This window comes from Melanerpes formicivorus, unplaced genomic scaffold (assembly GCF_026170545.1).
Source record: "Melanerpes formicivorus ecotype bairdi unplaced genomic scaffold, bMelFor1.0.p_v2 SCAF_33, whole genome shotgun sequence".
NCBI classification, from domain to species: Eukaryota; Metazoa; Chordata; class Aves; order Piciformes; family Picidae; genus Melanerpes; species Melanerpes formicivorus.
The window spans coordinates 4,974,536-4,987,032 of NW_027142385.1; the positions used below are offsets into that span (position 1 = coordinate 4,974,536).

Below are 12,497 nucleotides of genomic sequence, written 5' to 3' on the forward strand. Positions count from 1 at the left end.
CTATCAACATCTCTCAGTCTCACTCCTGAAATCCAATATTTACACCATACTTTCTCCACTCTGGGGTGAATGCCTACTTCCTAATACTGCATTTACTCTGTGAAAGGATTTAAACTGCTCATTTGAATCACCTAGCATTTTATTCCTTAGTATGTCCAGTCTAAAACCTATCAAATGTAAAGCATTCTCGCACATTATGCCGTGCCCCTGAAACATTTACTGACTCTTGTAGTAATTTTACCAAATCTTTTAAAAGCACACTAAACAGAATGGAGCAAAACTAAAACTGTCTCTGGCTCAACCTCTTAAGTTTAACGTCAATCCATTTTCCAAAAAAGGCCTTTGCAAGAGTACCAGCTCACAGCCCCTCTCTGCCTTTTTTACCTTTTGACTCCTGTAGTCCCTAGCCGTCGGGCACTTATTTCTGGCTGGGCCTCCAGTCGATTTCTTGCCATGCCGGGCACCATCCGTATGGGGATGGTTCCCCTCTCTACAGGGCTTTCCAGGGTGGACAGCTCTGGTCCTCATCTGGTCTGGACACCAGTCCCCAGTGGATTGTTACAGACTCTAACCATACTTGTGGCGCATTTGCCCCTTGTTCAGGGGGTGCCTGACGGTTCAGTCCCTGACAGAATCCAAGGCACAGCGACAGGCAGGGACTGGGTAGTGGAAACGAGTACCCCTCTCAGCCGCCTTCCTGACGCTCTTGTTTGCTTGGGGTGTTTTTTTTTGCCGCCGAGGGCGCGAGGTGGCTGAGGCGCCCTGAGGGGAGCGGCGGCAAGAAGGGTCGGGCTCGCGCGCTGCGCGCGTTGCCAAGAGCGCGGGGCGCGCGGCGGCCCCTTCTGTGCGTGCCTGCCGCTGGCTCCGCCCGCCCCGCCGCCCGTGCGGCCCTGGCGCACTACAGCTCCCGGCAGCCTCCTCTACACGCCGTGACTCGGCTGGGGCGACGGCGGCGCCGGCTGAGATGGAGTGAGGGGGCGAGCGGCGGAGAGAGTGCAGCCCACCGAGCTCTGGCCCCCTGCCCCCTTTCTCTCTCTCTCTGGCCAGGGCCTATGCGGCCCCCCAGAGACCATGGGATCCAGGATCAAGTGAGTGCCCCCGGAGCTCTCCAGCCCCGCTCGCAGGCCCTCAGGAAAGCGGGAGGGCTCTGGAGAGCGAGAAGGGGACTTCCCCGCCCTCCCTCCAGCTCCGTGTGCGGCCGCGCGGGCGAGAGCCCGGCCGAGCCTACAGGCCTCGGGGTAGGGCGGGAAAGACTGGGAGGAAGAATGGGGAAGAGTGCTTCCCACCCCCTCAGGCCAGCTCACGGGCCGGGGAGGGGGAGGCGACAGGGCGGCGGGCCCCGTGCCGTCAAACCCCAACTCAGCGGCAGGACCCTGGGGCGGGGGGCTTTGCCGTCCCCTCTGCCCTGAGAAAGGGAATGTTGTTTCCTGCCCTCAGACCCAGCCATGCTCTGTAGTATTCTTTCTCCCTGTGTGCAGTTCTCCGTGTGGTGGGCACAGGGCCAGGCTGTGAGGGCAGTTTAAATTTTATCAGTGCAGGCCTGAAGGAGTGCTGGGGCTGCTGGAGTGGGAAAGTCCTCACTGCCAGCAGTGGTGACGTCTGTTTTGGGGTGTGGTGGGGTCGAGAGAGTTCAAAGCTTCCTTGCCTGGGTTGGAGTGTGCTAGAGGAAAGATAGTCTAGTTCAGGTATCTTAAAAGTGCATTAGCAATGGAATTTAGGGGAAGGAGAGGAGGGATGCAAGTGATCAGTGTGTTGGGTTTGGAACTCCATGCCCTCAGTGTTTTTAAAATTTTCACAGAAGTGTGGGCGAGTTTATTGATAAGCCCTGTTGGTATTTTTGGGATTGTCACATTAAAGATTTCAGTTCATTTGTATGCTGTTCCAGGCAAATTCTGTTCCTCTGAGACAGGTAGATGTGTAATAAAGCTATCACCAAGCAGAGAGTGCTGACATCTCTCTGCGGGAAAGGGATGATATAGTGGAGAGATCCTGTTAGATTGTATTTCATTCAGCAGTTTCAGTAGGTGCTGTTGAGCAATTGCTTTTCCTTCTTGAACACGCTGTCTTCAAAATTACATAGGGCTTTACCTTCTCACCTGTTTAACTTGAATACGAGGCTGGAGGAAATGCAGTTTGTGGTCCTTGATGACACATCTTCCTGTTCCCAAGCCCATAGGCTGGATATAACTGTGTATCTATCCAGGCAAGTGTTAGGAAAATGTAAGCAGATGATGAGTGCATGTAGTGATAGTACTGAGGTGGTTGGTTGGTGCCTGAAAGCAACATTCCTTCTTCCGGAGATGTTGTGAGTGAGGATAATTTTTGCACTCCTTTGGTATATGGGTTCTCAACTGTTGCTACAAAAAAAGTCAAAGTGTGAGAAAGTAGTTACATTTGTCTTACATTCAGATACTGGTAGAATCTAAAGTTGTTACTATTTTGACAGCAGAGGAGGATATAGCTGTAACTTGTACTTTCAGATCTTGCAGTGGCCATCATTGCTTGGGTCAGTATTGTGATCTGAAATGACTTTGGAGAGCAGCCTTGGGGAAGGGGACCTGAGGGTCCTGGTGGGCAGAGGGATGACCATGAGCCAGCAATGTGCCTTTGTGGCCAAGAAGGCCAATGGCATCCTCGGGTGGATTAGAAGAGATGTGGTTAATAGGCCGAGAGAGGTTCTCATTCCCTTCTACGCTGCCCTGGTGAGGCCGCATGTAGAATATTGTGTCCAGTTCTGGCCCTCTCAGTTCAAGAAGGACCTCAAGGAGCTGCCTGAAAGAGTACAGTGCCAAAGGGAGCAGAACGTCTCCCGTGTGAGGAAAGGCTGAGGGAGCTGGATTTCTTTAGCGTAGAGAAGAGAGCTGAGGGGTGACCTCATTTATGTTTATAAAAGTGTGGAGGACAGAGCCAGGCTCTTCTCAGGGATGTCCAATGACAGGACAAGGGGCAAAGGGTATAAGATGGAGCAGAGGAGGTTCCATGTGAACATAAGGAAAAACTTTCAGTGTGAAGGTGACAGAGCACCTGAACTGGCTGCCCAGAGAGGTTGTGAAGTTTCCTTCTCTGAAGACGTTCAAAACCTGCCTGGATGCCTTCCTATGTGACCTACTGTAGGTGATCCTGCTCTGGCAGGGGGATCAGACTAGATAATCTTTCAAGGTCCCTTCCTACCCCTAACAATTCTGTGACTTCTTATGATAACCTTATTCTTAAATCTGTTAAAAGGCTGGCACTCACTTAAACTGTGTCTGCTTTTGTGGATGTACTGAATCCACAAGCTGTATTTGCTGTCTTTGGCTTTACATACACTTTGTGGAACATGAATGTAATCACTCAGATAACACACTTCAACTGGAAGCCTCATTTGAGTAGCAGTTAGGAAGTATTTACTACAGGTGGTGGACTTTGGGATTTACTGTGCAAAGTCTTTCAGTGCAAAGTCTTTCAAGATTGCAGACAGAGCCTGTGTCTTTCTGTGTCACCAGGAAAACACAGGTTATAACCCTATGTGAGCATTACTTTTCATTCCTCTTGAACCTTGTGAGAAAGCATTTTGTCCATTGTGCAGTGAAGCAACTTTGCCTTGAGTGACAATCAAGGAGTTAATTTTTTTCCACTTTGGACAGAACACTGGTCCCAAGTAGACTAAGTGCAATACTTCAAAATAATCTTGAAATATATAACGAGGGAGCTAACCTAAGTAATCGGTTTTCCTGGTCTGCTCTTTTGAGCTGGATTGCCAGGTAGCTCCCTTATTGGGGTAGGTGGGACCGTGAATGTGAACACTGTTTTATAATTTGGTATAGTGAGGTGTGCCTCCTTTAGTGGTGGTGTCAATGTGTGTTGGAGCCCTAGCAAAAATCCATTAGTCAGATTTCTTGCTTCTTGCCATAGATTGATAATTATGAGGGATGTTAAATTCCTTGGCACATGATCAGTTGCACACACTGTGATGCACTCTGCATGAAACCTGGACATATGTGTCAGTTGTATTTTTGATGGATGTATAGAAATGAGTCATCTCAGTGAAAGACTGATTAGAGAAAATTATCAGTAGCTGTATCAGACTGAAGTGAAAGAAATCAAGAAGTTGCCAGCAATCCTGTAAGCTTTTGACTTGTGTATAGCTGCAAGCAAAAGAAGAAAAAAAAAGTTAATTGGGTATTGGGTTACACTGCTGGGTTCAGCATTTTGTTGGAGCTTGTCCTACAGCATGTACAAGGCACTCTGTGACGGCAAGGCAATGGGACATAAGAGTCTATTTCAGTTCATAGTATAGAATAATAGTTAATAGTATCGAGTTAACCTGACTACCATCTCTTCTGGGTATTCTGGAATACTCAAGACTTTAGAAAAGAGAATTCTTTTTTCTTAATAATGTGTTGATAATACAAAATCTGTTCAACAAAATTCCATTGCACTGTAAAAAACTTGGCGTATTCCTTTCCAAAGGTGGTTGTAGTTTAGTGGTGGCAGAAGAGATCCCTCATATTAATCTAGGAGTACTTTCAGATATTTAACATAACAAGTTTTCTGTATACTGAAATGTAATATTATCTGCATGGAGAATACCAGGCAGAAATACTGAAATATATGCAAATTAATCAAGTTTTGAGGTGCGGTTTCTGATTTCTGCTAGTAAATTTTTTTTCTGCAAGAGTTGAGCAACTGTGTCTGGTTACAAGACAATTATCAGCAGTGTCAGACTCCTCTCTTATACCTCTGTTTTTAAGTAGAATGATACTAGAATGATTACTTTTTCTTATGCTTAGAAAATAATGCCTCTGTCAGAATTGAAATAGGCTTTATATATGTAAGGTATGGAGTTCTGTACTACATGCAGCTTGTGCAAAAGACTTTAATTCTATTGTGTACAAATCTCTTGCAGTTTGGTGAAAACTAATAATTTTGATTGTAAAAAGTACATAAATATGTTATTTGAAGTGTTATGTTACTTCAATGTAAAATTGAATTTGTTATGGATTACTTTGATTACCAAAGCTATTTCTACATCAGAGAGATTTGAGTAATTCATACAACTAGCATTTATCACAGAAGCAGTCTGTTCTCATAGTGCTCCTTACTAAATTTCTGTTTACAAAGAAGAGTTGCTATGTATTTTTGTACATGCATGTGCTATGTATTCTTTGATTGCTTGTATATGTTCACTTGGTAAGTGACCATTGGATTTTAAGTGATTATTGTGAGGAAAGAAAACTGTGTGTGTGTTTAGGGTTCTAATGCTGTGGATGATTTCAGTGGGTTGGGATTTTATGACAATGCACAGGTGGCATTAGATATCTGCAGGGTAGTTTAATCATAAAAATGGACTGCAAAATATACATATTATGATGCATGTTTGTGCTATAATTGCAAACAGTATGAAGTTCTTACAGTGAGTTGTTTCCTTAATTCCACAGAGAAGTTATTAAATATTCAGAATTCAACAATGACTTCATTCTCATACTGAGGTGTTAGCTTGTTGAATGCAGCCTTTAATACAGAGTTTCTGGCTTGGCATAGCTACTTTAATTTCACTGTTCCTAGAAATAAGTGGACGTTTGTCATGGAATACAAAATGTGATGTCTTTTTGTCTGAAAGTTTTGGTGTATAGTATGTGCTTTTGTCAGCTGTGTTATACGGTGTTTTCACTAAAGAACTTGAACACAGACTCTAACATAATATTAAAAAGGTGTTTGTTATTTTATCCATTAGCTGTAAAAATATTATAAAACCTATAAATTTTTAATTAAGGCAACAAGGTGCTAAAAATAAAGACATAAACAAGAAGAGTAAGGTAAGGCTGCACAGCAATATGTTTGTGGCATTAACATGGACATAATTTCATCCTCATCCTGTACCATGATTGTAGGAGTGTAGCTAAGAATCGGAATATTTGAAGCAGACTATGTGTAGCAGCTTTAAGTAGCACAGAGAAAATTATGCAGATTTGTTTTATACTGCAAACTAATAGTTGATTTGTTGGTTTTAGTTTTCTCCTAACTTGTGAGTGTCTTTTTCAGAAAAATGGCTGCATAAAGTGAATCAGTTGGGAACTGGTAGCAAATTAAATTAACATTAATTGAATTGTGAACCATATTGTTGCTCCTGTGAGGTGCTCTGTGAAACTGTAGAGTGTGATCCTATGTTACTGAAGCCAATGGTAGCTTTTCTGTTGATTTAAATAGGCGTGGGCTTTTGGCTTAAAGTCACTTGAGTTACACTAAGTAGGCCTGTGGCATGGTTAGAAATGTTTTGTTTGATTCCTTTTGGTGTTAAACTAGGATTAAAAGATAATAGAAATTCTCTGAAGAGTAGGCTGAACTCCTTGACATGTTTATATGTTTAATTTGAGGTGCTGGGTGAGATGAGCTTCAGTTTTAAAAATCATTATTCAGGTGGGAATTTGTGTGTGTGTGTATGTTTTTTATAATTACTTTTATCTTTAACTGTAAGGCAGCTAACAAAGTTCACAAGTTAATTATACCTCAACAATTTTCTAACTTTAAATAGTTTACATTAACGCACAGGAGTTAATATCACTACACAAGCAGACATAAATTTAGAGCAGTAATTATGCAGTTTGGATTCTCGGTTTTAACCAGAAAATCTAAGAATAAAGTGTCACATGCTCAGACTTATGAAATCCTTATTTTGGTAACTAAACAATTGCAGTCTAATGTGTGATTCTCTTAAATCTCAAACTTTGGAGTAGCTGAAATTGTTAGACCAAAGAATCTAACTCAAATATACTCCCTTATAGAATCACCTGCTGCCATGACATGCTTCATTTATGGAGTTACATTGCTATGAACTGAAAATCTGCACCTTTACCCCTGCCCCCCCACCAAGTCTTATATCATTAACTTTTTATTTCTGGTGTATTTACAGCTCTGAAGCTGAGTAAGTTTCTTTCCTCCAGTGTTTACTTTTTGTAGTTGAATCTGATATAATTTTTACCTTTCACACCTATCTCCCTATTTTGCACATCTGTCAGCTTTCTGCATTTGACTCAGAAGTCTTGTGAGGTGAAACATTTATTGAAGAGAGGAAATGTGTGCATAAAATAACTTTACATCCTTTTGACTACAGCTTGCTTTTTTCCCCTTTTGTCTTGAGTAAATAGGTATAATGAAATTGAACTCAAGGGTCACAGTAAAGAAAACACAAATCTGGGTTGTTTGTCCCACATTCGACAGCATTACTCTTCAGTTTGGTGAAGAGAAAAGAGTATTCAGGATTATTTTTACCCCCCTGAAAAGACCTTCAGTATTTAGCACGCAGGTGATTTACTTTCTCATTTGAACATAAAAGTGAAATAAAAAGATTTGCTATTGCAAGTTGCACATGGAATCAAAATTGGAATTATGACCAAGAACTGTAATGACTGTTGTTTCTCTGAGTAGCATTCTGGAAAGTGATATGAAAGGCATGGGTTTACTTTTCCAGCAAAATTCTGAATGATAGGCCTGTGACATTTTGATATCTGGAAAAGCAGAGTAGTTGCAATAATCGAAGTGACTTAAAGGTTTTTCTTTTTTCTCTGTGGAAGTTTGTTAGACACCCTGTTCACAGTGACTCATCTGAGCTTCAGTTGTATCTTGTTACCTACCAGTAAGGCAGAAAGATTGGATGTGAAATCATCACAGACTATGAAACAAACTTAGTTTATCAGGTTGTATCTGCATTTTGTGGACCTTTTTTGACTGAGTAATTGAAGCAAGCTAGAAAAAAAATTCACAATGTGCTAAATACTGCTTTTTTCTTTCAGACAAAATCCGGAAACTACCTTTGAAGTGTATGCAGAGGTAGCCTATTCGGGCATCAGTTGCGTTGGGAAAGGTACTGTTTGCACCATAATTCTACCTGTTTATTGGTTAACGTGTTCTTAAGAGCCATATATTGTGAGATAATGAAGTGTATTTAATATTATGCTCTCCTAGCTTTTAAAGATACCTTAAACATTGCTTCTGTGTAACTTTTTACAGTTGGGATTAATAATGAGAAACTCTGGCCTTCATCTCCGACTGATCAATTTTCTCATTTCCTTGTTTTGCCTTGTCTTTTAAAATAGAAACTGTCACTTTATTAGTTTAGAAAGGTAAATACATTTTCAGATTTGTATTTACTGTTTATATAATGAGTGGGTAGTTTTAAACCAGAAAGTACTCTAAAACTTACCATGTGGAATTTATTTTTACTTTCTCTTTTTACTTGTCTGAAAAAGTATTTTTACCTGCTCCCAGACTTCTTCCTTTGAGCATGGGATTTTTATCTAGAAATAAGGAAGGAATGAAACTTAGGATTTAGTTCAGTGGCTTAACAAACATTGTTATTGAACCATAATTATAAAAGTATTTTTCTATAATGTTATTTTGGACAAATATTCCTATGTTTATGCTAGAGAAGTCCCATAAATATTGAAACCAACATGTAAGTATTTGTGAATTTTTGATTGCAGTTTTTCAAATAATCAGGAAAAGCAAAGGGTGAAATTCATAACCCCAGAATGTATTTCAAGATGCATGAACTCAGTCTCTAGACTGTTTTGAAAAGGAGGGATATCAAAATTAAATAATTATGATTAATCAACCTATACTGAAGTAGTATTTCTTTTATGAAATAATCCTGTGTATTTTCAATATGGTATAATGAACCAACAGAGAGGGGGTTTATATCTTATTGACTGGAAAGCCTTATACCTCCTTTTATATCTGGGTGTGGTTTTTTTTTGTTTGGTTGGGGTTTTTGTGGGTATGGGTTTTTTTGTTTGTTTTTGGGGTTTTTTTTGGGGGGGAGGGTGTTTCAGGGGTGGGGGGAGGTTTGTTACAATCAGCAAAAGTCAAATAGCTGCAACTCTTTCCTTTGCTGCCAAAGCCTCCATAGGAGTTGTAGTTGGAATACCGTTTTGGCTTGTCCTACTGCTATATGCCATCATGACTATTTGATGAAACTGCAGGAGCCCTTTTAATAACTAGTCTTTGTTTCTGCACATCTGACCTGGATTCTACTGCCAGAAAATCTGAACAAATTTGACCATAAACATTACATTGTACAGTACTAGTGTCTGGGTATAATCTTCTCTTTGAAGTTTGTTTGCATCTCCCTGAAGGGATTAATTCCCTGCTGTGGGAAGGTGGGTTAAAAAGCATGGAAACTACTTTACAGGTTTTTAATTGGAGAATTTAGTATGCATTTTGTTCTATAAACCAACTGATTCAGTGGGAGTTTCATTTAGTTGTGTTTTTAGGTTTGTTGTATGCACTTGTAGGTGCAAAATCCTCAGAAATAGGTTTTAGTGAGTAAAAATGGTTCTGATAATTTTTTGCAACTCATATATTCCCAAGTTATTCTTCCTGAAGTATCTTTTTAAAGTTTTTTTTTCCCCAGTATTTTTTTTGTGTTTAAGAGGTGCCTTTCATTCTCAGAAGTAGTAGATATGCATATCCCCAAATACTTTCTCCTGCTCTAAATGAAAGTTGTTGTTTGGTTCTTCAACAGCCATCCTGTATCTCAGGCAGATCACCAGTCTAGAAATATTGACCTAGAGACCTCCACATAGTCTTTCCTACTCCTCTACTACTCCTCTACTATGCCAGAAGATTGGGACTATTTTCTGCAGTTATGGAATGTGTGTTGCAAGGCATGCAGCAGTTATTGTTAAAAATGTGTGTTTAGAAGGTGTATAAGGAGCAAATTATCAGGCATTTAAGAGAACCTATTTATTTCCATGTAATGGATTGCAAAATTAACCAAGACACAGGTTTTTGAAGCTGTCTAGTGTAATAGCACTCTTGATCACTTACAATGCTCTTAATTCTGTATTGGTCTTCTGAAGTAGTCTTGGGGCGAATTAATTGCTCCAAAGCTGTATGAATCCTAGTGTTGGGAGGTTGTGTGGCTTGTGTCATGGTAAAATATCATAGTATCAGTCAGGGTTGGAAGGGACCACAAGGATCATGTAGTTCCAACCCTCCTGCCATGGGCAGGGACACCCCACCCTAGATCAGGCTGGCCAGAGCCTCGTCCAGTCTGGTCTTAAACACCTCCAGGGACGGGGCCTTGACCACCTCCCTGGACAACCCATTCCAGGGTTTCACCACTCTCATGGTGAAGAACCTCCTCACATCCAGCCTGAATCTCCCCACCTCCAGCTTCATAAGTTTGTGTAGCTGTTGTGGTTTAAAAACAGCTGGCAACTAAGCTCCACCCAACTACTTGCTCCCTTTCTCCCACAGTGGAATGAGGAAGAATGGGAAGAATGAAAGTGAAACAGCAGCAAAGGATGTTTTTATATGACTGTTAAATATTAACTAAAATCAAATATCAACTAAATGTCAACTAAAGGTTTTAATGTATTTCCTAGTTCACTTGTGTCTTGCTGCAAGGAGAGAGACTGACTTGTGTTATTTCTTTCTGACAGGCAGCTAGCAATTCAAGTAGATTTCTTGCTCATGTAATTGCTAGGAATTGCAATTAATGCATTTAATATTTATTTTGTTAATAACTTCTGAAATGAATGAGAGCAGCAAGGCAGCAGAAGGCAGCAACATTGACTATCATACAGAATTACAGAAATGTTTAGTTTGGAAAAGAACAAGTGTAAACCAAACACTGCCAAGTCTGCCACTACTCCATGTCCCTCAACACCACATCTACAAATCTTTTAAATCCCTCCAGGCTGCCCACTTCCCTGGGCAGCCTCCTCTAATGCTTGATGTAGAAGGCTTCCTCTTAGTAATCAACACGGCTGACTTCAGAAGAATGAAATATGTTCTGGGCTCTAGAAATGCAGCAATAAACTGTAACAAGTTCAATGGAGGACCACCAGGATGACGGTGAGCAAGCTAGAGTACTTGCACTGTGGGGAGAGGTGAAGATTTTCATACCTATGAGGAGCTCATCAAGATGAGATTTCCAGGCTCTTCTGTGGTACATGGCAGGGGGATAGACTGAAGCAAGAGATGTTCTATCTGAATATGGGAATGTGTTCATTGTGAGGATGGTTGTGTATTGGACCAGGTCACTCAGAGAGGTGCAGTCGCTGTCCTTGGAAGTTTTTAAGACCCATCTGGATAACAGCCTGAACAACCTAGTTTGACCTCACACTTGTCCTGTCTTTGAGCAGGAGATTGGACCAGACACTACCTGAGGTCCCTGCCACCCTGAACTAATCTATGATTCTAAGATTTGATTTGTAGAAGCATAAGCTTCATGAATGTCTTAAGACACTAAGCTGTGTGATCCAACTGACATGCTGGAAGGAAGGGATGCCATCCAGAAGGGCTTGGACAGCCTGAGAGGTGGGTCCAAGCCAGCCTCATGAAGTTCAGTAAGACCAAGTGCAAGGTCCTGCGCCTGGGTCAGGGCAATTGCAAGCACAGGCATAGGCTGCGTGAGGAGTGGCTCAAGAGCAGTCTTGAGGAGAAGGACATGGGGGTATCAGTTGATGAAAAAATCAACATGAACTGGCAATGATTGCTGGTAGCCCAGAAGGCACCTGTGTGCTGGGCTGCTTCAAAAGAAGTGTGATGAGCCATGTGAGGAAAGTGATTTTGCCCCTATACTCTGCTCTTGTGAGACCCTACCTGGAGTATTGTATCCAGTTCCGGTGGCCTCAGCATAAGAGGAACAGGGAAGTACTGGAGTGGGCCCAGAGGAAGGCCACGAAGGTAAGGGGGCTGAAGCACCTGCCCTGTGGGCACAGACTGTGAGAGAGTTTGAGCTGTTCAGCTTGGCTCTGGGGAGACCTTATAGTGACATTCCAGTACCTGAAGGGGGCCTACAAGAAAGCCAGGAAGGGACTTTTTACCAGGGCCTGTAGCGATAGGATGAGAGGTAATGGCTTTAAGTTTGAGGAGGGAAGATTTACACTGGGTATTAGGAAATAAATTTTTATAGCAAGGGTGGTGAGACACTGGAACAGGTTGCCCAGGGAGGTCATGGATGCCCCCTGTTCAAGGCCAGGTTTGGATGAGGCTTTAAGCAACATGGTTTAGTGGAAGGAGTCCCTGCCCATGCCAGAGGAGTTGGAACTAGATGATCTTTAAGGTACCCTCCAAACTGTTTCATACTGTTCATGAGATATGAAGACAAAACTTTGAAACCAAAGAAGCTGAAAAAGAACTCTGCCAAATCACAATGAAACGCACGAACCAAGAAAGGAAATGATCCCTGGATCAGCTGTGCCATGGTCTTTGTCCTTTCCCTTTTAGATTGCTTAGAACTAATGATCATCTGTGCTCAGTGTTGGTGAATTGCGTATTTCTGGTATTCAGTTTTATCTAAAAGCTGTCTTTGTGTTTTTGTTGTATTCATAGGTCTTATTTGGGGACTTAGCTTAAGCACTTCTAGACAGTTCTATGCTATTGACATATTGTATGCTTCAAATAGAGTAAAGTGCACTGGAACTGAGTTGTTTGGTTGGTGTGGGGTTTTTTTTTGGTTTTTTTAAGCCTCATCTAAAAGATAGCTTTGTTATATTGAGATGCAGAAG

The 12,497-nt window shown here is 41.7% G+C and overlaps 1 protein-coding gene across 10 annotated transcripts in view; it reads left to right on the forward strand.

The window, feature by feature from the left end:
- The first annotated feature begins 939 nt into the window (after positions 1-939).
- The window catches only part of DENND1A (DENN domain containing 1A), a 202,798-nt gene continuing 191,240 nt past the window's right edge, over positions 940-12,497 (forward strand). For all 10 annotated transcript variants that reach the window (XR_010989502.1, XM_068155776.1, XM_068155777.1 and 7 more), the window contains exons 1-2: positions 940-1,088; positions 7,773-7,843. Coding sequence is in view for 9 of the 10 variants with exons in the window: in XM_068155776.1 (XP_068011877.1) it covers positions 1,072-1,088; positions 7,773-7,843 (88 nt within the window). In the remaining variant the exon portion in view is untranslated. The remainder of the gene's footprint in view (positions 1,089-7,772; positions 7,844-12,497) is intronic.